Source organism: Lagopus leucura, unplaced genomic scaffold, assembly GCF_019238085.1.
Source record: "Lagopus leucura isolate 7727_CA_CO unplaced genomic scaffold, USGS_WTPT01 Super-Scaffold_100001, whole genome shotgun sequence".
Taxonomy (NCBI): domain Eukaryota; kingdom Metazoa; phylum Chordata; class Aves; order Galliformes; family Phasianidae; genus Lagopus; species Lagopus leucura.
This window is the reverse complement of record NW_024962262.1, coordinates 59,540,688-59,567,732: the sequence shown is the minus strand read 5'-3', so window position 1 is coordinate 59,567,732 and position 27,045 is coordinate 59,540,688. Positions and strand designations below refer to the sequence as shown.

The 27,045-nt window shown below is 37.5% G+C and overlaps 1 protein-coding gene across 4 annotated transcripts in view; it reads right to left on the bottom strand.

Annotated features, from left to right (window-relative positions):
• CDKL5 (cyclin dependent kinase like 5) overlaps positions 1–27,045 on the bottom strand; it is a 123,824-nt gene that overhangs the window by 32,889 nt on the left and 63,890 nt on the right. For all 4 annotated transcript variants that reach the window (XM_042867097.1, XM_042867099.1, XM_042867096.1 and 1 more), the window contains exons 4-10: positions 21,889–21,934; positions 19,100–19,236; positions 15,441–15,561; positions 14,273–14,332; positions 7,897–7,987; positions 5,129–5,318; positions 572–652 (exon numbers count right to left, since the gene is read on the bottom strand). In XM_042867097.1, coding sequence (XP_042723031.1) covers positions 572–652; positions 5,129–5,318; positions 7,897–7,987; positions 14,273–14,332; positions 15,441–15,561; positions 19,100–19,236; positions 21,889–21,934 — 726 coding nt within the window. The remainder of the gene's footprint in view (positions 1–571; positions 653–5,128; positions 5,319–7,896; positions 7,988–14,272; positions 14,333–15,440; positions 15,562–19,099; positions 19,237–21,888; positions 21,935–27,045) is intronic.

Below are 27,045 nucleotides of genomic sequence, written 5' to 3'. Positions count from 1 at the left end.
GCAAGAAACTCAGAACCATATCCTAGCCTGGCCACGGGGAACTAGCTGGTATGTTTCAAAACAGGACTGAAGAGCAACTTAAATAATGTGCTTTGTAGAGGTGAGTGGTAATAACTACATTAAGACCTCAGACAGGCAAAAAGTTTACTGTGCATCTACTGTCCATATCCTCATGCTTATCCAGAAATGAACAATAATAACTCAGGTTAATCTAATCTTTATTCGCTGTGGATTTATCTAGATTTATCACAGGTTGAGAGTTCATCCTCCTGCATTAGTAAGGTGATCTGTGCATCTGAATGGTTGTCGGTGTGCATGCCGACACAAATGATGGCAGTTCTTTTGTCTGGAATATACATTGCTTATCAAACCAGACAAGTTTGGACAGATTCTCCTGGCATTTGCAGGGGATATTTTCCTGATTCCTAAGAAGTATCAAGCCTGACTATAGATGGTGGTGATACCAAAACATCTCAAAAGGAAATTCACAAGTACTTCTAAAATGCACTCTATTAAGGAAGTGACATCTTTCCCTTTATATTACAGAGAGAAAATAAATATATTTGTTTACCTTCATAAGATCGAGCAAAACACCACTTAAAATTCCCAAGTATCTTCTCTCTAAAGATTGTGGATGATTGACTGCAGGAAACTGTCAAAGTAATACACCATAAAAATATATTGAGAATGCAAATGAGGTATAGATTAATACAACATTAAAAAAATATAAACTATACAGTGAATAAAGGCATGCAACCTAATTGAAAACAGTTCATAATTTCTGAAACATTACAAAACATGATGAAAGAAATAACTGCTGGTGTATGACACGAATCTAGACAACCAAAGAAAGTATTTTTGATTAGTAGGGCAGCCAAGGAACCTCTCTCAATTGACAAGTCATTAACTTAGATCTATAAATGTATTTGTGGCACTATGATTGACGTGAGGTGGGTGCTTTAAGATAGATTCAGAAATAACATAGGTAACATCTACCCAAGAAAAGACTTTAGAAATGGTTATTAGATAATTTTGCTTTTGCGTGAATGTAGTAATAATTAAATACCAAAGATTGATTGACAATTCCAAAATGTTTATAAGTGAAAAAACCTCACAAAAATGGAATAGCAACTATGCAGAAAGGTTTGGGATTACTCCTGCGATCACGTTGCAGTAGGAATGAATTGGCAACGTCACGAAGTGTGCTCTGCTCAGGGACAGTTTTGGTCAACTACAGACTTGACAAAACCAGGCAGTACTTGAAGCCAGTCCTAACCGTCTAGAAACAAGAGCAGGCAGGAAAGATTTGAGGAAGAAAAAAAAAATACAATGCACAGGATTTTTTTGTTTTGTGTTGTTTGCTTGGTAAACAAGGCTGTAGTCAAATGATATGAAAACAGTCTTTCTTTTTTTAATCAAATGAAAGAAAATCTACTCAGTATATCTACGTTGTAAAATAACATCAAATACAATGAGCTAGAAAAAACAGGCATCAGAGATCCAATTCCAGATTATGGCGTGCATGGAACTGACATCAAACAAACAGGTAAACTGATTTCGGTGAGGTAACTTCAAATTTAAAAGCTAAACACAAATATTCCAGTATTTTCAGAATTAGAAATTAAGGCAGGATTTCCAAGATGAGCACCAAAAAAAAAAAAAAATCTTCATTTTTGCAACTTATGCTGCTTTTAGAAAAAACTGCACATTTGAATGCCAGGGAAACTTCAGGAAAAACTAAGCCAAACAACAGCGAGACAGCTGATTGGTATTAATTACAGTTCATCCTAAACAATGCAGCTGAGATCCAGATACTTCATTTGCAGTTCCTGGAGTTGTGGTATTTGCCCAAAAGTATTCAAGTGCTTCAGTTGCAGCCTGGCTTGATCCCATCCACATCTTAACTATGAGTTTTCTAAAAAGCCCCCTTAAGTTAACACATCAAAGCTAGAGTACTGACAACAGGGAATATGCACTGGCAATCCCATCCTCGATACATAAAAAGCCATTGCTTAATGTCCAAATGGACTCAAGTCATACATAAAACATATCCACATAAAATATTGAGTTACATCTAAAATCGCTGAAAATGTAAGATAACCACAAAATCTGGGTCAGTGATTAAGACAACAGAAACAACAACAGAAAAACCCCAACAAATACGAACATTGAAAACACGTTCTATACAGAAATTTGCCACAGTACAAAAACATACAACAGCTATACATTTGGTCTGAACTATCAACGAGCAGGAAGTCTTAAACATTTTTATTCCTTTACACTCATTTCTGCATGTTTAAAGGATCCTTACAGCCAGGTGCATATATTTACATGTACACCTTCCTCAGAGTATGACTTCAAATCCTTGCTTTGAAGAGTAATCCAGCAGTACATGTATCCACTTCCAAAAATGTATTTTGTTTGGAAGCAGAATGCATTGTACATGCACTGCAAGTATGTAAATGTTAGACCACTATGAAGTGCAATCCTTTGTTTGTACTGGCATTACTTTTCATAAATTATACTATGTGAGCTTTGAAGGAAAATGAAAGAACATTAGTTTGAACGTGCTTGCTCCTAAACAGGCTCTGTATTTTTCTTTTTACTTTACTTTCTTTTAAAGTGGTTTCTTAATTACAGAAAAGTTTATTTTAATTATTTACTTTTAAGTCCAAGTCTGCCTTGTTGATCTTAGATAGCAGCCTAGGTGAACCAAGCCTTCCATTCTTCCTCCCCTAGTTTACATAAAGAAAATAGATTTTCAGGAGGCACTAACTTGTTTTAAGGCACTATTTTATTTTAAGTGCAGTATTCTTCTAAGTAAAACAAACCCTGTTCTTCAGTCTATCCACGTGGGCAAAATATTTCTGTACTCGCATAGAGTGAACATTATAAATCAGATTTTACTTCTGGAATGAACAGAGAAACATTAAAATGTGCCAAAGACATGCAGTGTGTGATTGCCATTCACTGGGTTTGTTCATGTCCTCCATCATAGTTGTAACTAACTCGTAGAATAATACTACAGCTCCACATTACCACTCACATTTCCATAAACATATGAGCCTGTAAATTCTTTCCAATACAAGATTATTTTCTTGGGTCTTCAACATAGCATGTATGTTTGCTTCCTCAAACAGACTGAAGAGATATAACTAACTACTACCTAATCCTCAGAAGTGATGAAAACAGTGTGTATATGCACGACTGGAGGAAATAAGCAGGAAGATGAAGTATGCAAATGTGGCATCTTTACACCTGTGCATGTAGAGCTGGAGTATTTGAATAAGAATTTTTTAAATCATGTGCTACAATATGGCAGTACTTACAGTTATGAGAGAGATTCATAAAGCTGATAGATAACCACGTGGATAAACATTTCCATTGAAGGACTAGTTTTCATCATGCGAACACCCAGTGCCAGCTTGTAAACAATAATCTGCATGATCACAGCATTGCTTCTATTCACTACAACTGAGCATCTTCCACTATTAAGTGCTATTATTAAAAAAAAACTCGTCTGTACTTGAAATGTTGCCTTAAAACATGGAATATTTTTTTCAATTAAGTAACAAAAATGATATTCCGGATCAACATTTTTGTAGTATTTTTCATATTGAAGTCATTATTCAGACTTCAGTATTCCAAAAGTACTCTCTTTTAGAAGGCGCACCGTCGCTTCACTGTTGTTATCATTAGGTTACCATGACTTTGCAGATGGGAATGAAAAGGCAGCAATATGTCTGAGGCCAAGTAATAAAACATTAATCCAGGATATGAACAGACACTGATGACACTCAACCCTGAGCTAATCACATTAGGTCCATGCTGTCTTCTTGAATTACCTTACTATAAAGCTACATAACAAAGATACTTCATTTTCATCCTAAGACATTGCACAGCATTTAGGCAAGTAAGATTACACTGTACAACTAGAATTCTTGTAAAATAATGCTGAAAAGAGAATATTTTATTTAGCTTGCAGCTTGTGAAGCACTGCTTTAGAAGATATATTTTTTTAAAAAAACAAAATCCTTTACAGCCCTTTTCTAAGCAGGATCAAAAACATACATTACCTTGGCAACAGCTGTGTTACTGTTTTATAAAATCCTGTGATGAAGGGTGTGCAAGCTTCATCAAAGAATCTTAGGCATTAACTATTGTTTTAGCTAAAATAACTCACCGAAAACCTTAATCCAACTATTAGTTTTGCTATTATTACCAGCTAATCATAATTTATGGCAAACTTTAATGCATTATAAGATAGCTAGGTGCACCTCTTTGTCGTTCTGTTTTCTCTTTTATGGAGTAAAACTCCAATCTTTACCACAGATCAGGTCTCCTAAGACATTGTTATGTCTCTTTATTGGATTTTATATTAACAATTTCATATAATTCATCAAGATCATAACATTCTGTAAGCAGCATTTGTTAAAGGAAAAAAAAAAAAAAAGAAAGACAAAGAAGAGATAACCAAAATGGAACAAGACAACACAAATACAATCATTGACAGGCATTATTAAAGACAATGTTTATTTTGTTATTTTTAAATATACATATTCTATCCGGCATTTTGCCACTTTAAACAGCTTCTCCACACTAGCGAGCTTCTGTTTAATTCATGGCATTGTCAAACTCCTGAAATGGGAACAAGCAGCTTTCTTACTTGTACGGCTTACATTAATTCTCCAGGAATTCAAGTAAAAAGGCATAAAGCTCCCCTATCATCATAACAGCATCCGAGGCCCAGGTTTTGCCATCACAGCAGACTTAAGAGAGCCGGCACACTTCAAACATACAAATGTGCCACTAAACTTCACAGTGCACAGTAACTTCAGGCTTGGCACATTCGCTAACATTCAAGACAAGAAAAGTTAAAGAAATAGATCTGTTTAAACTCAGCTTTTAACAGCAAAATGAACTTACTTATGCCTCCCAGTACTGGTATAATTAGAATTTAACTTTGAATTATGAACACTCCATGATCTAAATATCCTGTGGTTGCACAAAAATACACGCAACAGAAAACATGGCACACACTCTAAATGAAAATAACCTTTATGACAACAACAGTGTAAATATCGTGTGAGTAGATTAATAAAAAGAAAAGAACAAAGCTATCTCTTACCCTCAGTCCATGGAAGCGTGGGTTGCTGTAGAAGAGCTTCATCTGCTCAGCTGGCAGCGGGCCTAGCACCTTCTGAATGGTAAAGAGCTGGTCAATCTCACTCTCCCCTGGGAACAAGGGCTGTCCATCACTCAGCTCACCCAGAATGCAGCCCACAGACCACATATCCACAGCCTTCCCATATGGGGCTCTAAAAAGTGAACATAAATTGTTTTTCACTCACTGATACCATCTTCTTACCAAGCTGTTTTAATTCACTGGCTGTTTTCCACGGCCTGCTTCCTTACAGCTCAGAAAAAATAAAACCTGACATTAAAGAAGCAATCTCAAATACCAAGTTCTCTGTTTCTGCACTGGATTGCTTGACATACTGCTGCTTGAAAAGGCAGGACAAGAATTCTTAGGTATCCCCAAGGATTCAGTTACCTTTTTTAAAACAACAACAACAGCATACATACAAGAATAACCTTTTTAATAAAGATGCAGTTATGAAAGTTAAACTAGTACTAACTTCTTTTAATCTCCAGAGGTTAATGACTGTGTTGTATTTCTGCACTACATTGCTTTATTCCATTGTTTTTATTAGATTGATAGACACACTGGATCTGGCCTATGAGGGGATAGAAATATAACAATCTTTGCTTCACCCTTCCTACAGTGAAGTTTTGATTAGAGAGAAAACAGAAGCCCCTGAAGCTATTCCTGAAACTATTCATGAGTTAAGAAACACAGGTGAAGACAATGAAAACATCACAAAGCAAGGATTTCCTGTTCTGAAGCAAAGCCACATGGATCTGGAGAAAAAATTCAGGCAGGTGGTCTCTTTGCATGCAGCCAGTGTTGTGTGGTGGGGTCAGAAGAAATGATGGGCTTGCAGATCGTTTGTAAGATATATATACACACACATACAGGGTAGAAAATCATAATATAGAGAATAGATGTTTGTGTGAGGAGTAGAGGGTAGTGAACTACTGCAATTTTCAATCAAAGGCATGGATGCTGAAGAAATAGAACCTGAGCCTCCTCAAAGTGAGTCAATTTAGGATATTCTGTGAATAGTTACCTATTTCTTTCCACTCATGAAACTTGAGGTTTATTAAAAAACCAAAAACATCCCTGTGATACATTTTAAAATTTAAAAAATTAAAAATATGTTTGATAACAGATAAATGCTTAATAATCTTGGGGACTCTGAAGTATTACATACGGTTATAAAGATTTGGTAAAAAGTAGGGGAAGGAGATTTCCCTCTTTCCTAAGATGACTGTGAAATAAGAGCAGAATTGCCAAGAAACAGGCATCAAGTTGTGCCAGAAAAACTTGGCATTAAAAACACACACAAGCAAAGTTAAAGTCATATTCATGAAATACACGTACCCCTCCCCTTCCTCTGTAAACTAATCAAATCTAGTCCATTACACACAGAAATGATTCCTGCTACATTTCCTCTGTTAATGAAACAGCTCTGAAAACTGCAGGCCAGACAAATGCCATGTCTGCCAAGCTCTTCATGTCTTTCCTCTAAAACACTAATTTCTAATACAGACAAATTGTAAAATGCTGCAACAATGTAAAGGCCATAACTGATGTTTCCTTTCCAACTAGTAAGTGTGTGTGTACACGTTAGACACACGCTTTGCTGTAAATTTAATTGTTCAGTTTTCTGCAAAATACAGAAAACTGAGCCTTGCATTTTCTTTTATTGGCAACTTTAACATACCATTCTGCATATAACAACACAACTACATCTCAATTTGATTAAGATTAACACAGCTCTGGGAATAGTTGTAGGACTTCCTTGACAGAATAGTTATTATTCAGTGCCTTACCTATTCAATAAATGTCTATTCCCTGGTTCAGAGTTAATCTAGGGTTCAAACAAAGACTTGTTTCGCAGCAGCACCAAACATTTTGCTTGAAGAATCTTAGTGACCCCTAGCAATCCTTTTCTGATTCCTCCTGTGGCTGCCAATTCCTTACTTATAGGATACGCATATATAAATACATATATGCTATACATACAAGAATTGTATTTTACTGGAACGCTCGTGTATTTAGAAAAAGATGCCGTAAAACTTGACAGTAATGGAAAGATCGCAAACCGTACATTCCAGGTACTTTAGTCTCCTCTTCTACACTTCTGCACCCTGTGAATTTGTTCATGCAGTTCAACCTTGTGAAGTAGTGAAACGCTAATTTTACAGATTAATAAAAGAGTGAAATTAAATTGCTCCTCATGCAACTACTTCTCCCATAGGCAATGTCACACTAACTTCTGAGTACTTTATTAAAATTCTTCCTGACCAGTTACAGAAACACAGAATATCACGAGGTGGAACCTACCCAACACGGATCATGGAGTCCAACCCCTGACTCCACTCAGCACTACCCAAAATCAAACTCAATGTCTGAGAGTGCTGAACTCCAGCACTCAGGGCCGTGCCCACCGCCCTGTGGTGCAGACCCTTTCCCTGACCCCCAGCCGCCCCTCCCCTGACGCAGCTCCATGCTGTTCCCTCGGCATTTGTGATAATTCAGTTTTCCTTTAGTCAATTAAATACTGTTCAGCTCAAGACAGATGAATACATATAACTGATTTATGCTGACTTAATAGGAACGAATGAGCAAGTATAAATGAAAATTTGGAATTCTCTTGAAATCTTCCCTTTAAACCAACTACAATTCTCCATTGACAAATTTTACAAACGGTGCTTGAGAAAATGCAAAGAATCAAGATTTCTCATGGCTGTTTCACAAACTATACTTACCCAAGCAAGAGTTCAGGTGAGCGGTACCACCTGGTTGCCACATATTCTGTATAATTAGCATTGCTTCCTTCAGAAAGATTACGGGCAAAGCCTGTCAAAGGAACAGTGGGAAAGATTATATTCCACTTTAAATAAAATGTGCGTATCATCACTGATTTTGGAGGTAAGAAGTCATACCTACTTAAACAGAAGTAAATTGTTTACAAACCCCAGTGCAGAATGTCTGCAAGGACTGCTCATTTACTGAAATGTAACCTTTCATAGATACAACAGTGAAAGTCAGAATGTCTGCAGTAATGACTACTTCACTTGTATACTGTCCTCAGAAATCTATGGTGTTTTACCATTATCCTTGCTACTTCACCATAATAGAACAGACTAAAGAAAGTACTTGCCAGTATGCCATACAAGCTATTGAACAACTGCCACTAAATTTCACTATGAAAAGCTATTTGCAGAAGAGGATTCATAACAACGGAAACTTAACATACGCATGGAGAGTAGACACTTTAGTCACTGATCTTAACTACTACTGTCTCAATGAATTCCTTTTTTTTCAGTTGGTGAAGAAGATACATATAACTCTCATGGAAGGACACTCTCCCTCCCTGACTCAGCAAGGAATGGGGCCATTCCCCTAAACTTACAAAAGGCAGCACTCCACCAAAGACCAGCAAAATTGTTTTATATATGCATTTGTGGATATAGTCTACTAAGACTTTATTAAAGCCTTTGACACTGCCTACCACAGCATTCTCTTAGAGAAGCTGTTCACAAGTCATGTTCCCCAGTGGTCAGTATTGGGGCCAGTCCTGTTTAATATCTTTATTATCTGGACAAGTCAATTGAGTGCACCCCCATTAAGTTTGTAGATGATACCAAGCTAGGAGGAAGTGTCAACCTGCCTGAAAGTAGGAAGGCTTTATACAGGGATACAGATAGGTTGAATTGATGGACTGAGGCTAGTTGTATGATGTTCAAGAAGACCTATTAATAGGTCCTGCACTTCAGCCACAACAATCTCATGCAAGCTACGGCCTCAGGGCAGAATGGCTGGAAAGCTGTGAGGAACAAAAGAATCTGGAGGTATTAGTTGATAGCTGTCTGAACATGAGCACCCAGGTGACCAAGAAGGTCAACGGCATCCTGGCTTGTATCAGGAATATCAGTGTATTCAGCAGGACTAGGAAAGTTATCATCTTCCTGTACTCAGACCTGGTGAGGCCACAACTCAAGTACTGTGTTCAGTTCTGGGCCCCTCACTACAAGAAAGACATTCAAGTGTGGGAGTATCTTCAGTGAGGGGCAATGAAGCTGGTAAAGCATCCAGAGTGCAAGTCTTACGAGGAGCAGCTGAGGGAACTGGGATTATTTAGTCTGGAGAACAGGAGATTCAGGGGAGACCTTATCACTATCTACAACTGTCTGAAAGGAAGTTGTAGTGAGGTGGGGTCAGTCTCTTCTTCCAAGTAACAAGCAACCGGATAGGAGTTAATTGCCTCAAACTGCGCTAAGGGAGCTTCAGGTTGGGTATTAGGAAAAATTTCTTCCCAGAAAGAGCAGTGAGGCACAGGCTGCTCAGGGAGGTGGTACAGTCACCATCCCTGGAGATGTTCAAGAAATGTGTAGATGTGACACATAGGGATAATTTAGCAGGCATGGTGCTGATGGGCTGATAGTTGGACTAGATGACCTTAGAGATCTTTTCCAGCTTTAATGATTCTATGATTTAAGTCACTCTACAAGTGTCAGCTTCCCACCTGCTTTAGCATCATATCCATAACAAACTCCCAGTGAATTAAGATCAGAAAACAAGTCCAAATTAACTTCCTCCTCCACATAATTTTCTTAAGAATCAATAAACTGCTGAGTTATTTGCAGTTACACCAAAACTTCTGTCTTAAGGAAGAACAATTAATAAGACCAACAGAGAGAAGAATGCATATACTAGAAAACACAGAAGTAGGAATGCACTGTATTTTGTTTTCATTTTTCTCCATTTATCAAAAGCTAACACCAAAGTAACGATACTACTAGATTCTTCATCTAGTTCTCCTAGTACACTAGGGCAGCTGCTAACACCGTTTCAGCAAAGTATCAAGCACCTAACTATCAAATACATAGAGACTGAAGTCCGACAGCTTTCAGCAGCAAGACTCTGCTATAGACCTAGAGCTCAAACTAAGACAAATTTATGGGACTGAAAAGCAGAAGCAACATTTTCAAAATGCTTCTTTAATTGGAATGTGCCACTAAAAATCAGTAGAAAATTCACTTCAGTGAAATCACCAGGAATCTTTCCACTATTGCATGAGCAATGAAGAAAGAATAAAAAGCTCAAGATCTTTCAGAGATATAAGGGATGATCTCACTTCCAAAATAAGTGCTACATAAATGCTATATTATTTTTTCTTTATTTTTGAGCTCTCATGCAGAAGCTGCCAAAAAATTATTTTCTCACACAGCTATGCTTGTAAAACTGTCATTTATTTAATGATTTATTTGCAGTATTCCTAAAGTGTCTCACTTGGCAGCATTGGTATGAAAGATCCTAGAGCTCTGTGGTTACACTAATTAACAAAAACTTGCAATAAATGTCTGGATGCAGAGACCGCTTTTTCAAACTACCAGTGTAATGATAAAGCTGTTACTGATACAGGTTACAGGTGTTACTTCTTTTAATACACCTCTCCCTTTTAAAAGTTAGTAAACAGAAAGGCATATACAGTGAAGAAGAGATATTTCAAGTTTATCCCAAAACATTTTTCATCTGTTCCCATAGTTTTGCCAAAAGTTACGAATTCCACTAAAAAACTTGAAATTATTATTTAATTTACTTAAAGAGGACATTGGGATTGGATACATTTCTAAATATTACTATATTTAGAACTGCTTAGGCAGCCCTGTTTCTGTTTGAAATTATGACGTTATTTCATTAATCTTGTCAGTGGAAATTCTCTCATTCGTGATTTTAAACACGAGAAGAAAATCAGGAGCCATCGTGAAGAAATGGGACAGCTAGAACAAACAATGGGAAAGCCCATCCTGAAAGAGAGGAGAAAGACGCAAATGCCACATGATACAAATGATCACATCACACAGTTCATTTACTAATGTACAGCACAAGCCCGCCAGCCCAGGTACACTAGAGGAACCAAGTCAAGGATAGAGCTTTCCTCCAGGCCGCTCCATTGGAACCTGGTCACAGTCAGCAGCTGCTGTGTATAGGGAATCAACAGCAGCTAATGTAATCTGAAAAAAAGAAAGAATCAGTAGGCCTCAACTTGGATAGATTAAATGTAGAATGGAGTTATGTCAAGACATAAAAGGAAAAACCACAGGCTTCAGTAGCACCTACATACTGTCATGTGATGTAGGAAACCATTTTATACATACACTACTGCTCTGATTCTGTTATCATGTTGAGAGACGGTAGATGGAATTGGTAATTCAAGAAAGCATAATGCTTTCTAACAGCAGAATTGCTCATCCTGTGGCCTAGCTAGTACATTGATCCAACCCCCAAATTGTGCTAATTGGAACAATTTTTGACACAAAAGTAAGAGAAAGTAATTAGGGAGAAGACTTGACAAAACTTACCAGTGAGAAGGAACAGAGTAGAACATGAAGATGGAAAGTAACTTGAGTGAGAGCAACTATGAAAGCAGTAGAACTTGCAAAATTATTTCAACACAAGAAGGACAAACAAGCAAAAGATGACATTTCACGAAAAGGACTTCAAACAACTCAGAAGGGGAGGACAGATTACAAGTCTGAAGGTGTGAGGGGAAAAAGCAGTTCATAAGATTGCCTGTTTCTTATAGAGAAGATAAACTTAATCAGACAATGTAAAGCATTCTAACATTAACAGAATAGTTCAGTTAAAAAGGACCTTCAAAGATCATTTAGTCCAACTATCCAATGACATGCAAGGTCTTAACTAGGTGTCTAAAGACACCTCCATTACTGAGATCGTAAGAGTAAGTTAAGCAAATGCCTGTCAAGAATGACACAGACATACTTAATCATTTCTCTGAGTGGATGGAAGAACTAGAGAATTTCTTGAGATCTTTTCCAGTCGCGCTTCGTGATTTTTATGCTTATGCATCAGAGAGAGATAAAGAAATTTTTAAAAGAAGTAATTTTGAAGTCCTGGTTTTTAAAAAGCAAGCACACTAGTCAGAATGCTTAACAATTTCCAACAATTCAGATGCATCTGTTATAACTGGCCTTTTGTGCTGTTCTCTTTTCCCATTTCTATTGGTAGAAATCACGCCCACACAACATGTGTCCAGGCAAGCACCACACAACCTCATTTTTTCTAGTACGATATGTACAGAACATGGCACAAGGATTATGAAGAACTATCTTGTTAAAAACTTACCAAATTTTTCTGTTCAAAATGTTTTGTCCACTGGGATATTCCAAAACACACAATTATTTCAAATCTGCACTGGGACAGATGTATATATTTTTTATTTGTTGTTGTTGTTATCGTGAGGAATGTGACACTGTAAGCAATTAGTTTTTGTGCTCCAAAAAATGAAGCAAGCTAGGTAGGCAGTTAGCATGTTACATCATATTAAAGGACAAATTTTTCCATCCTCATCTATATACGTGCAAGAAACTCCTGTGGCAAACATTTTTACAGTAATGACTTAAGCTACTAACTACTAATAATGTCAATTAGCAGTAGGTAAAATGGATCCCAACTATTAAGAGTTGCTTTGCATTTTAAATTCAGCTAAGTCTGAAACTATAAGCAAAATTCAAACAAATCCACATGAACAGCAAAACCAGGATGCCTGTGCAGTTGTATTTCTTTTCCAACAGCAGAAATACAATCTGGCTTGAAGATGCGACATGAGCAAGCCTATGGATTATGCACATCATCTCTACTGGCAGAACTCTATCTTTGGCAAGAACAAACATGATTGTATGGCTTTCAATTTTTCTTTAGAATTCCTGCAGGAAGGCTGCTGACAGGAGTTCAGGAGCACAAAGGGTTGCTCACAAATGCCAACTCTGCTGGTGAGCCTTACCCTCAGGAGGACAAAGATGGAGGGAGGAAGGAAGCATGCCTATAAGGTGTTCCTATTCATGGCACTGTTAGTCCTGACCAGAGCACATGTTGGTCATGGGCCAGTGCTGTTTGCTGTTTGTTAAGCTTTCTGAGAGGCAGAGATGCCCAATGCACACGCTGCCAGCCAGAGCCTGGGACTATGGGGAATGCTGAGAGGAGAGAGTAGTCAGAGGAGGGCAGCCACAGCAGGGCTAGCTGTAGGCTCCTGGCGGGAGATAGGGCCAAGGAGCCACAGGCTCTGGACACCAGCACCATTATGCACTGTCAGATCTATGCACTTCCTGGGGCTGCAAAATAAATCGCCCTTGATTCAAAGAACTCACATGGACTGGATATTCTAAGGCTTTTCCTGGAATGCTTGCTGGTTCTGAATGTTTAAACAAAAATGCCTTCAGAGGATTGAAAGCAGCACTTTCAGAACAAATGTTTGTTCTGTTTTTCCAAAAACCTAATGCAATTTATTTATTTGTTTTTTGAATGGTTCCTCTTTTCATTCAAAATTGCAGGGGTACGAAATGACAGCTTTCAAAGTGACCTTGGGCAGCTGTGTGGAACTGGAATCCAAACTGTAAGCTACTTAAGAGCGTTTTATTCTGTTTCTATGTAGCATATAGAAGAAAAATAGAGATTGTTGGAACAGTATATACGCCACCCTGCTGTCTTCTGGGGATTACTCACATAGGCAATTTTGTCTTGTTCTTGGGTGCTGCTTGTTCGAAGCCTTAAAGCCGACATTAAACACTATTTGATAAGGCATGAAATACCAAAGTTAACAGCACACGTACAGCTCTGACTCTACCCCTTCAACTATTCAGTCACTAATCGTATGTTGACACAATCTTTGATCAGTACAACAGAGGATGATCTATAACTATACACCTAACAATGTAAGAAGTATGTTAACATATAAGAATGGTAAATGCCTTAATGAAACTGGAATCTTTTCTTAAATACGTAAGCTAGATAAATACACAGTTCTGCCAGCTTTCTAATCAGCGCTGTGCTCATGTGAGAGCCAATAACAGCACTAGTAAATCCTCGCACAACACGAGACGAGACCACAAATGCAGAATTTCTCTTGATTTAGTAAGATGGTATTTCACAAAGTACACAAATTAAGAGCATAGATATTTCAAATTAAAGTGCTAGCCATAAGCCTAAATAAGTTATCAGTTCTGACCATGAGAAAGAGTCTTCAACAGCACACAACACAGAACTTTCATGAGAATGAGGTAATGCTCCATTCCAAGAGATGTTCTTTAAAAAGGCAAGAAGTCTATCTACTGAACTTACCAAAGTCACACAACTTGAGAACATCATTGTGGCTTATTAAGAGATTCTCTGGTTTGATATCTAAAGTATCAAATAACAAAGAAAGAAAAGATAGCTGTTAACTTCTCTGTTTAATTTTGAGCTCTGTGAGCAATATTATTTCATAGCAATATATTTAGATACATTCATACAACCATAAATAAAGCACTACAGGACCAATTGCTCAATAGGCTTCCAGCAGTTCTACTTGTGGATATGCAGAATTTATTTTCTGCCATGTGAAGTGTTTCTCAACAAAACATGAAAAGATAAAAGGTATTTAGAGACATACCTAAAGACCAAAAGAAAACACAGAATAGCGCATGCTGCATGATCATACAATAACCTATCATTTAATTACCCAGTTAACTGGTAAAATGTGTTGTGCTTTCTTGTCGTTTCTATATAAAGAGCGTATTTTCTAGTTCTAAGCCTGCTTCTTATTCCTATATGGATACTGTGGTATCTATGTATGGAATATTTTTTCAAACTGCTTTACAAAATACATCAAACTCTCGCCTATATTTTGATCAGTCTCTACTAACATAGTATATTGTTTGAGAACTCTAATTTATTGGGAACATTAGACATGTTACTTTTGCAAAGCCATAAAGCAAAATACAATTTTATTAAATAAGGATAAAATACATAAAACCAGATAAAAATCAAACAAAGCAAGTGCTGTAATTGCTTAAAATTTAGAGGGAGCTGAACTCACAGAAGTTGGGAAGATATGCCTTCAGCAGAAGTAAAACACAAAAAAACAAGTCTGTTCTGGATTATTTTTCTGCTAATATTTTATCAGATTCAGAAGTGAAATAATTGAATTCTCAGAAATGTTTAAGAATTCCTTTTCCTTTGGCAATGTTTGTACTCCAGTTTTACTTCACTGTGCATTTAACACAATCTTTACTTGTACGCCAAAGACAGTGGGCAGCAAGTTTATACATAGATGAATCTAGTTCTACAGAAATTTGAAGTCGTGTTGCAGGCTTAATACTCAGCTAAATTTACAGATTGTTTAGTTGTTGACAAAGAGTAATTGCTTATATTTATGTCAAATGCAAATTCCTTCTAGATGTAACATCTTTCCCTATAGAATGTAAACTCTTTCCAGAGCTTATCCCCATGTGCAGAACTACGCACTCACCTCTATGAACGATATCATTCTTATGACACCAATGAATTGCTTTAATTAGCTGGTAGATATAACTTTTCACTTTTTCTGGTGGAACTCCATTTGGCATTTCTTCTAGCAATTCAAGCATATTCTAAATGTTCAAAAGACATTATTTAAAAGTTATATTTTAGTAGCTTGAACATAACCCATTTTCAGCCTTCTGAAGCAACAGAGTTACACCAAGTCTGGCTATGAAAAAAAAAAAAAAGCTTAACATTTAGGGAGTGTATTTAATCATAAACATGGTACTAGCTAATTTCATTCTAAAAAAGCATTTGTGAAGACAATTACCACAATTCCTTAAAAGGCTGTCATCAACCCACTTAAAAATTCTAAACAGTCATTTCCATACAAAAAGTTGGTCCAGAAAGTTGCTCCAGCAGTTTACTGGGGTTGTGTGAAAAACTAATTAAGTACAACTTTTTGTAAATGTCCTACTACACCTTAACATACTGTTTTCTTAATGCTTAAGTTAGTTCTATGTCTTTCACATACTGGGCTGTGACTAATCACAGCCCATGTCCATACATGAATGGGTATACCTAAAGCAACACATGAGTGCTAATGAGGTAACAGAGGTAAAAATGCCTCACAGGGACATAAACAGTAATCTATGGAATATCCTACAGATACACATCTGCTGTATAAACCTTAGATTATCTTAGTTACTGCAGTCCTATGTCCACATTAACTTCTTATGGATGTACTTAGCTAAAAATTAAATGGATTGTTTTAACTGGTGATGAAGAAGAAAAACTGAAAGGATATTTAGATTTCCTTAGATAGAGGGGTGGCCAGCAGGGACAGGGAGGTGATTGTCCCTCTCTACTCGGCTCTTGTGAGGCCCCATCTGGAATACTGTGTCCAGGTGTGGAGCCCTCAGTACAAGAAAGACATTGAGATTTTGGAAAGGGTCCAGAGGAGGGCAACTAAGATGATCAGGGGGCTGGAGCACCTCCCCTATGAGGACAGGCTGAGGGAGTTGGGCTTGTTCAGCCTGGAGAAGAGAAGGCTGCGGGGTGACCTCATTGCAGCCTATCAATACCTGAAGGGAACCTACACCCAGGAGGGGAGTAAACTGTTCAGAAGGGCTGATAACAGCAGGACTAGGGGAAATGGTTTTAAGTTGAAGGAGGGAAGATTTAGGTTGGATGTTAGGGGGAAGTTCTTTACTAGGAGAGTGGTTAGGCCCTGGAACGGGCTGCCCAGGGAGGTTGTGGATGCCCCGTCCTTGGACGTGTTTAAGGCCAGGTTGGACGGGGTCCTGGGCAACCTGATCTGAATGTGTATGTTTGGTGGCCCTGCCAGGCAGGGGGGTTGGAACTACATGATCCTTGGGGTCCCTTCCAACCAGGGTGATTCTGTGATTCTGTGATTTCCATTATCTCTGATTTTTTTCACAATTGCAAGTACAATGGAGTTTGTACTCTTAATTGAATGAATAATGGGCAGCAGCAGCCAACTTGAAAACAAAAGGAATCTTATTTACTGAATACTGAAATGGAGATAAGTATTTTGGCTATATCATCTTACACAACTCATTGTATTAAGAATTTAAGCATTTGAACAGATTTTTCATCTAAAATAAATTTATCTCTGACAAATGTTTTCTTCAGCCGTGTAATAACATTTGAGATTTTTCTTGGAAGATATTTTAATGAACATAATTATAAGACAAAACAAAAAGAGACTTTGAAAATATTCGGAAGTATTTCTGAGTTTTGCAATCTATGAATAAATACTGGAACTTATGTATTTGCAAGCAAGTTTCCTTAGAAATGCAGCTCAGATCTCAGAAAAGAAATTTTCTGTTAAGAAACTGTACTGATTTTAGTTAGATTCTCATCTACACAGCGGCCTGTAGTTCTGGATAAGTCAATCAAGAAGTTAGTGTTATAAATATGAACGAAAACAGTAGCATCAACACAGTGAGACCCTACATGAAAACACTAAGGGAAATAGATAAAAAAGATTAGACTAAATGTGAATTTCAGTAATCTGGAACTGAGCATTGCAGGGCTAAGGTTCTGTAAATAATACATTTTTTATCACCAGTTAAAACAAAAATAGGCCTATTGTACCGGATTTTATTTAATTTATCTACTCTTGCTCATTTGAAAGTACAGAAATCATCCTGGTCCTTAGATTTGAACGACATACATTTAGGAGTGCCTGTGGAAATTACCTGATACATCTGAAAACGCAAAACATTCATGGACCTCAAAGTTGATATGAAAGATCACCTTTATAATGTGGAAATGGCAGTATAACAGAAATGACGTTAGGCACATGGTGTCCGTCTTTATCATTATATTCCTTTACTCCAATTTGATAATGTTAGATATTGCAGCCTGGTGTATTTACCTCTATTAACATTTTTTGAAATATGCTCTTATTATGCATTTAGGTGTCTTTTATTGTTGTGTTCTTTCAATCCACTAGTAGTGTGAGCCTAGTTAATTCAACTACAGCACCAAATTAAATATATATCCTAGTTGGTGAGTGATCAAACACATGCCACGTATCTGGATCACAAGGAATATGGATGAAACAAATCACACTTTGGATGTCATGGCTAAATAAGGTCTACCACGTCACGAGTTGCTAATCTGGTGAAACACAAAACTGTCTTCTGCCTAGCTGTGGCCTAAAACAAGTCATCTCATGTTACACAGTGAAGTTATATCACACAGTAAATTGTAAAGTATTTACAGGAAGGAACCATTTACACAAGACTGAAATGAACTGATTGAAAAGGAATAGCACTCAGCTGTACTACAGAATCATACTGGCAGGATATTAAATGAAAATCTGGATCAAGGGAATGATACCTCCTGAAAGCTACATAAATACATACATTTAAGCCTGTGTTTACTTTTACTTTGTGTATCTAAATATACCATCAAATTATTTCCTTGATAGTTAAGATAGAAGGGTAAGGTCTACTGCCATTGCAAAGCTTGCAAAACTAATGTAAGACCGATCTGTTCTAGGTTGTTTCTCCCTAGAAACAGACCAGGATGCTTGGCAATAGTAGGCCAATCCAAGAACATTTTGGGATCATTTCAAATGAGGTCAGGATTGGAAATAATTACAACGATCTTTGCCAAATCCCTCTAAGCAACTATTGATAGTGGACTTGTTACAGAAATATACAAACAGAAATTGTATTTTTAACAGGCAGAGATGGAGAAAGTTGCCACAGATTCCAAGGTCAAAATCCTATGATCTTGTTTTGAAAGACGATGTCTGAATTCATTACCCAACATAACACATGACAGTGAATCAACTTTACAATTAAAATGAAGTATTTGGATGAAACATTTTCTTCACATAAATAACTAAAATTCAGTATTCCAGCTTACACAATTTGTTCATGTTTCTGTTCATACGTGGAATAACTTTTTGTTTTGAAGACTAACAAATGATGTAAAAACAATAATAAAGTTATCAGTACTGTATTGTCACTGTGAATGCCTAATTACAACAATTCAGATTGCATCAGAGTTTTTCCGCTGTTCCACTCAACAGATGACAATAGTTTCATATTTAAAACTATAGCTGTTTTAAAGACTTTTCCATTAAGCTGATGATTTAACTGTGGTAAAGACAGTACAAACTCAACTCACTTTTTCCACATATTCAAAAACTAAGTATAATTTTCCTCTTCTTCTGAAGGCTTCCTTCAGCTCCACTATGTTTTCCTGTTTTAAAGTGCGAAGCATTTTAAGCTCTCGTAAAGTGGTTTCTTTGACTTCTTCATTTTCTAGAGTGCAAAAGTGAGAAAATTCATTAAAAAAAAAAAAAAAGAGTAATAAAGTGTTATATTTCTTCTGATTAAAATCTCTGTACCTGGGTAGTATGAAGACTTTTTTTTCCCCCCTAAACACTGCAGGCTCTTTGTGTTGCCTGAATGTTTCTGCACCAGAAGAGAGGTACCTGATGACTGTTCAGTCATTATATAACCTTCATAGTACCCGCTTCATAACCACTGTGGTTTCCAGTGGAAGAAAAAGCTTTTTAATAAGAAGCAATAATTTGCATTTCTCTCTTTTCAAAGAGCACAATGTACATTCAGAAACATGCATGTATAAGTACAGGCGTATCTTCCACCTCATGTATACCTATCACGTGCATGAAGCCCTGGCAAGGTTATGCTTTCAGAAGGAACACTGGAATGATCATTTCTGAACAGCCTTGACTAGATCTGTTTGATTCCTAATTGATTTTATTCTCTAAAATCGATGAGAAATTAAGACAGAAGAATAATTTTAAATGTCTGAACAAAGCTTTTAATGGAAATTCAGCAATGCAGACCACTATGGTAACCACGGAGGGCAGGCAGTAGAGAAAACACAGATACAATTAATCTATGCATCTTTGATTTGGAGTCAAGAGACTGAACTATTACTCTGATAATTTAGCTGCTAAAAAGTGTTTTACTAAAGCTTTGTAGAGTGCTTATCATGTTTATCATTGAGGATAGCACCAACAAAATGTGAAATACCACAGAATATACTAGCTTTTGTTCCTCATTTAGTCAAGTGAAATCCATTAATGCAATTGCCCATGTACACTTAGAAGCCAGGTTTTTAATCTCTTAGTGCTGTTATCCACAACAGAAGAATATTAAATGGGATATGATTGCATGAATTCAGAACTAAATCCCACCTGCATTTCACATACTCTAAAGACAGAGAAGTAAGAAACAAGGAAGAGAAATTGCTCTTCCAAAAAGCAAAAGGCAAAAACTGTTTTGCAAAGGAGAATATAACACAGGTCATTTCAATGCATACAATCATCATCAGAAAACAGAAAAAATCATGAATTGTAGCAAGTGGAGAGAAGGAAGTAAAACACTATCACCACAAATGTTTTTAATAAAAATACATATAATTTAGAGTAATCTGAATCATTTCATTTTAAAACTGAGTGTTCAGTGCTGGCTGGCATCAGCCTGATTGCATTATTTCTTCTATAACCATGTACTTTCTAGAGCATTTAGCATGCATATGTCAAACAGCAGTAATTCAGTGAAAAAAAATGGCAATAGAAATAATTACTGTATATTCAGATTTGTAATGAACTACCATATTAGCAAGACAGATGCGAAATGGGCTGAATCTAATCCATCAAAGGAAGTTCTGTCACATTTCCAGAAACTCGTAAACATCTACAACTCTGAAAAGCAGTCATCAATCACATAAACCAATAGAAAGCAAAAGCTAATGGCAATGTTGCATTTTTTGTTTTCATTTGTATACTGTCTTATCCTGTTTGGGGCTTAATGCTGGAGACTCGTTGCCTTTGATATGTATTGAGCAGACATACTGAGGTCCAGCATGTGATTCCGAAGTACCTTCATGATCTGATCAAGACCACAACAACTAAATACTTATCAACATCTTTTAATAGGGATTTAAAACAGATTTCTGAACAGCAAGGCTAAAAGATCAGCTATATCCTCCAAGCATCTAGCAAAATAACTGCAATGAAAAACTAAAATACAGAGAAATCTGTAAAATACAGATAATCTGAAAATCTGAATTTGCTGTGTCTGACTCCGAAAATTACATTATAATTTTGTAACTAACAACAGCACCAGGGCCTTCCCCAATTCTATAATAATACCAAAAAAAGTGTAGTTCGCTAAAATGAAGTTGCTGCTACTTCTTTAAACATAAACATAATCAGACTGCTCAGCTTTCAGCTACAGCCTCAGTATATGGCAGATCACAGCTACATCATCACCTCAGACCTGGATTACTCTTCTATTAGTTCATACTTGGCCTCTCCTGCTGTCTGTCTCTCATGCGCCTGCAAGGAATTCAGGCTGTTGTGTGCAAGGCAGACAGTACACACAGGCTGCTGTGAAAGTGGAAAAGAAGCAAGTTCCCTTGTAGAAAGTGAAGCCTACTGAAGGGAGAGCAGAACTGCTGCCTCCTCACTTAGCCAGTTGGCTAAGTTGGTCCCCAACAGCTCCCCAACTCCTCCGTGCAACACAGAGCTTTTAAGTGACCTCCCTCTGTCTCCTTCATTTACCCCTTCAAGACCACTAACATTTCCTTTCACCTAAATCAGGAGTGATAAAGCTCAAGAACTCCACAGCTAGTGCTACAAGAGAAGTTTTTGCTGTCATTTGATCACATCTAGTCTCCAAGTGATAGGTCATACCACCACGAATGGCACCACAATTCAAGCAATATCAAGTGGGAGGCACCAAGGAGGAAAGATAGGTCTTCAGTTTGAATGCATAATGCAGTTCCTAAGCAGGTATGTAGTACCTTGAACATTTAGAGAGCTAATAAATCATAACCACTTTAAAAGCATGTATTAATATATGAGACTTCTTATTTTAACTGGAAAGATATTAGCATAGCAGTTATTGACATGAAAGGCTGTGAGCAGAAAAGGTTACCTTCACTGTCTTTGAATTTCTTGATAGCCACAATTTCATGTGTCTCCTGTAAAATAAAAGGAAACAAAGTGAAATTAGCAAGATCTGGTTAGTCTTTTTTTCCTGCTGGTTTCCCTCTGCTCCCCAAGCATAAGAGGGAAAAAAGAAAAAAAAGAAGAAAAAAAAAGCATCCTGGGAAATGTGACAACGGAAACCTTTGTTGATTTGGTAAATATCTCAGTAATCAAGCCAAATGCAATGCAAAATTCCATGCAGCAGACATGCTACACTTAGGAATTCCAGTACAAAAAAGAAAAAAAAGAAGTTAGATGTTAGAAATTCATCTTTAAATACCTTGTAGCAGGTATGAATTACATTTTCAAGAGGTGCTCCCGTGACTTTTGTCACTTAGTTATTCTGAAAGCTGAACAATTTTTATCTGTTCAAAGCACGAATGCGAGTGCCCATCCCTGTGAACTGAGATGAGTGCATCTACCAGTGGGCCAAAATGACTGTCTGTTCAAATGATCATGCAGCACCTGAATTTTAGTAATACGATGGAGAAGCTTTAAGGTCACAGAGTATGCGAATGTGAAAAGATAGGCAGTAGACTGCTTCAGTTATTTGATAAGTCAGATCTACATTACACATCTTTTCCAACTTGTATCCCACTACTAACAGCATACAGAGGCTGTACTGAAGACAAGCAGTGAAAAAGTTAAGCCCTTTTAGAATGTCTGATGACACACATGGTGAACAAAATAAACATCTATTTCATTTTTAATTTCAAGTTGTCACAACATATGAACCTGTAAAATACCTGATCTCATTTAAAATAACACCTGGAAAAAACTATTGTAATTACCAGAGCATCTAGATGAAAATTAATACTAATCCACATTTAAACACCTTGGGGAAAAAAAATGGGATTTACCCCTCTCTTAGCCTCAAATGAAAAGTACACTGATAGGAGGTGATCAGATCTCAGAGCTCTTCTGTTCTGCACCCAGAGATCTGGGTTTCCACATAGTGTTGTACTGCCTGATATTTCCTGCTACCAGAAACAAGCTAGGAGAGTTCCCTGATTTAGAAGCATTTTGTTTTACTTTATTTATAGGATACACATCCCTATTTTTCCATGGTGTCTACAAAATAAAGATGACATGACATTGCTTTTCCAAAACAGTAAAGTGATGCATCTTTACTATCTTCTAGAAAATCACTGATGTTAACAGTGGGAGTATTCAAGCCAAAAGATGCTGCTCAACATAACTGGACATCAGAACGAAAACCAGGCTTCTCTGGAAAAAGAAACATCCTACCTAACTACATGCTATTCTTGAAATATGACAGAAAAGAGTCTCCTAACAAGAAAAGCGTTTGTGTCTAATTTATCTCAAAGGTTTTTGTGACTGATTTTTTTTTTTCTTTTGTACATCAAGGAAAATTCTGACACAAAGCACAGTTACAAAAAAAGACCACTGAAAAACAGATAAGGCAACGTCCTTCAGAAAGTGACACCACTCAGCTATAATTCTATAACCTCACCCTAGACTGAAAGTATCAATTAAAATCAATGAACGTGAGAAGAGACAGTGATAATACTGACTGCATGCTCTGGAGTAGCAGTACGTTACTGCCATTCCTCAACCAGTGCTGCAAGTGCATCGTATCAGGGCTTTACACTGACATACCAAAGCAAATGGTGATGCGGCGTGTTCTGTGATTGACTTATGGTTTCAGTCTGCACAGATATGAGGCTCCAAGGCTAAAGTTTTGCTAGAAGAAGTGAAGTCAATCACGTTCTCTTCTCACGAATACTATTTACATTTTGTAAAAACAATCGAGAAGCAAAAAACCCTGTGAACTGATTGGTGATCAGTTTTTATCTTTCTGCCATTCAACAAGACCTGGACAGGGTGGAAAGCTGGGCAGAGAGAAAAAAACCTTATGAGGTTCAACAAGGGCAAGTGCAGAGTCCTACATCTGGGGAGGAATAACTGCACGTATCAGTACAGCTTAAGGGCTGAGCTGCTGGAAAGAAGCACTGCAGAGTGGCTTTGTGGTCAAGAAGGCCAATGGTATCCTGGGGCGCATTAAAAAGAGGGTGGCCAGCAGAGGTTGAGGGAGGTGATCCTCCTGCTGTACTCTGCCATCATGAAGCGACACGTGTAGTGCTGTGTCCAGTTCTGGGCTCCTCAGTTCAAGAAAGACAGAACTTCTGGAGACAGCCCAGTAGAGGGCCACAGAGATGATGAGGAGCATCTCCTGTATGAGGAAACGCTGAGAGACCTGGGGCTGTTCAGCCTGAAGAAGAGAAGGCTGAGAGGGGATCTTATCAATGCTTATAAATACTGAAAGGGTGGGAGTCAAGCAGACAGGGCCAGGCTCTTGCCTGTGGAGCCCAATGACAGAACAAGGAGCAGTGGACACAAACTGGAATAAATGACATTCCATTTGAACACAAGGAAGAACTTGTTTACTGTGAGGGTGACAGTGCCCAGAGAGGTGGTGTAGTCTCCTTGTCTGGTAATATCCAAAACCCACCTAGACGTTTTCCTGTAACTTATTGTAGGGAACCAGCATTATTAGACTCAATGACTTTCAGAGATTCTTTCCAACCACTGGGGCTCCTCCTTGAGAAAATGTCTTTCTCCAATTTTTCAGTTTAAAAGGAAATTACATCCTAATCCAAAAAGTCTTGTTTATTTTTAGGAAGAGACAACTCTCTTGGTAAATAATGACAGAACAGTCTGTCTGAGCTTTCATAATACCTTTACTGAAAAATTGATTAGAATTTCTCCAACAGATACATATGAGAGTTTACTTGATAAGAAACACCTAGAATGACCACAAATCCATTTCATATCTTCTGAAAGCAAAGTATTATTTACCAACCAAGTGCAGAAGACGACTCTTAACAGAACAAGAATTTATACTCTTAACATGCCCCTTTTGAAGAAAACAGCCACAATGACTCCTAAGTAGAAAAGAGGAAAGTGAGGAATAGAAGATACTTAAACCAGCCTGGATCCACTAGAAAACTTCAAAGTAGGGACAGTTACAAAAGCTCAGCTATTCCATTGAGGGAGGAAGCATAAAAAGAAAGACTGAAGCCTTTAGCTAGCAGTTTGTCAGAAAACAGTCTTAAATATGCACAAGGGTGGAAAGAGACTTCCTATTTCCTTAAATGCAAGCATATTGAAACAGTTTCTTTTGATTTCTGTATCTATGTTTTTCATAAGCAGTTACAAGAACAGTGTTCTCAGATTGGATATTATGAGTAAACGCTTGTGTTGCATTTAAGGAAATAATAAACAGCAACTATTTCTCACCCAAGAATAAGACAAATGTGAAAACTGAACAAGCAGCCCATATATAACCCATAGGCTTGTGGATCTCCTTGACCTGTCTCATACCTCTGAGGAATGCTGACAGATTTTATATTTTGCACTAGGTTGCGTTTTTATATTTTTTAAAATGTTGAAATCTTCTGATTTATGCTTTTTTTTTCCCTTTACTTTCCACAAAAGTCAGGACTAATCTCAGCCTTGCAGGCTCAGCAGAGGTGCATGAAGCCATTCAGATTAAAGATGCAGGCACAAATGAAGGAAGCCTGGGGAGTGGAGCTCTATCAACCGATGCCAGCCCTGTGCAAATTCTCCCCGCATTCTGCTGAATACTAGGATTTCATAAACATTAGGAATTAGCAGTTCCTTTAACTCAAGGTTATCATGTTAGAATGTTAAGAGTCCCACAACCCTAAAACACTGCTTTGAAAATAACACTTGAAGGAAGTGTTTTCTGCTGACTACTAGACTGATGATAATGATTAGCTCTGAAACTTCCACTCTTCCAAATGGTTTTTGGTATGGTTTCTCCAAACAACAAAGTACATATTCATCCCTCCTCCCCCCCCCCCAAAATTGTACAAGAATGTAATGAAATGGATGTGAAACAACAGCCTTTAAATATTGTAAATACAGCTATTTTGGCTTTTCATGGAAAACCAGCATTACCACCTCTGTTTATGTTTTAAATAATCTGGGCTTCATTTCATCCTATTGTACTACTATAGTAACATTATAGTAACACAGTAAAATCAATCCCTATCATTTTACAATTTGACACCAAAGTTTAATTTAAACCACAGATATAAAATGGAATTAAAAAAAATCATGAAGTAGCTATAATATTTTCTGATACTGAAAAATCAGTACTCTTTTCAGTTTCAGATCACAATCCTCTTCCAATTCTATTTCACTTATTTCCCTTATTTTCATTTAAACCTGAAAATTGGGAAAGAAAAATAAAGCTATTTAATAAGTGGTACAATAGTGCATTGGACAGCTACCAGCATGCTTAATTACTTTTGACAACTTAATTTTGATGCTTGAAATACAAGTGACAATGAAGTAGAAAAAAACAGGAAAACAACTTGTGCTTTATGATACTGATGGTTCTTTTTTATGAGATTGCTGCTGCCATAGATTCAGAGACTAACAAGATGCACATAGCTCAACTACTTTCCTAACTGCTTGTATTAATAATGTAACGCTCCTTCCCTGGGTACCCAAGATAGGTAAAGCTTATTGGGAAGTACTTCTGTGTTTTAAACATGCATCAATATTACAGCCTTATCTGACTCTTCCATTTTTTAATTTCAATTCTGAGCATCAAAACAGCATGATTTGCTAAACTTCAGAAAGCACAATCCAAACTTTAACTCAGAAATCTCAACTTTCGCAGCTGATACAATCTATTTTCTTCTGCCAGAAACCTTTAGCACCTTTTTTTCCCCCCCTAATCTGGCACTTTGACAATTTGTTTTTGGCTAGACCTTGTTGTGACTATTCTTATCAACAGACAGGTGCTTTTTTTCTATCGTGTAAGAAAAAAAGAATTAATCATAAAGTCCCTTCCCAAGTTGGAAGGGATGCACAAGGATCATGGAGTCCAACCCCTGGCTCCACGCAGCACCACCCAAAATCAAACCCAGTGTCTGAGAGTGTTGAACTCCGGCACTGAGGGCCGTGCCCACAGCCCTGTGCATCCCGTTCCCCGCCCACCGCCCTGTGGTGCAGCCCCTTTCCCTGACCCCCAGCTGCCCTCCCCTGACGCAGCTCCACGCCGTTCCCTGTCGCTGTCACACAGAGCAGAGCTCAGCGCTGCCCCTCC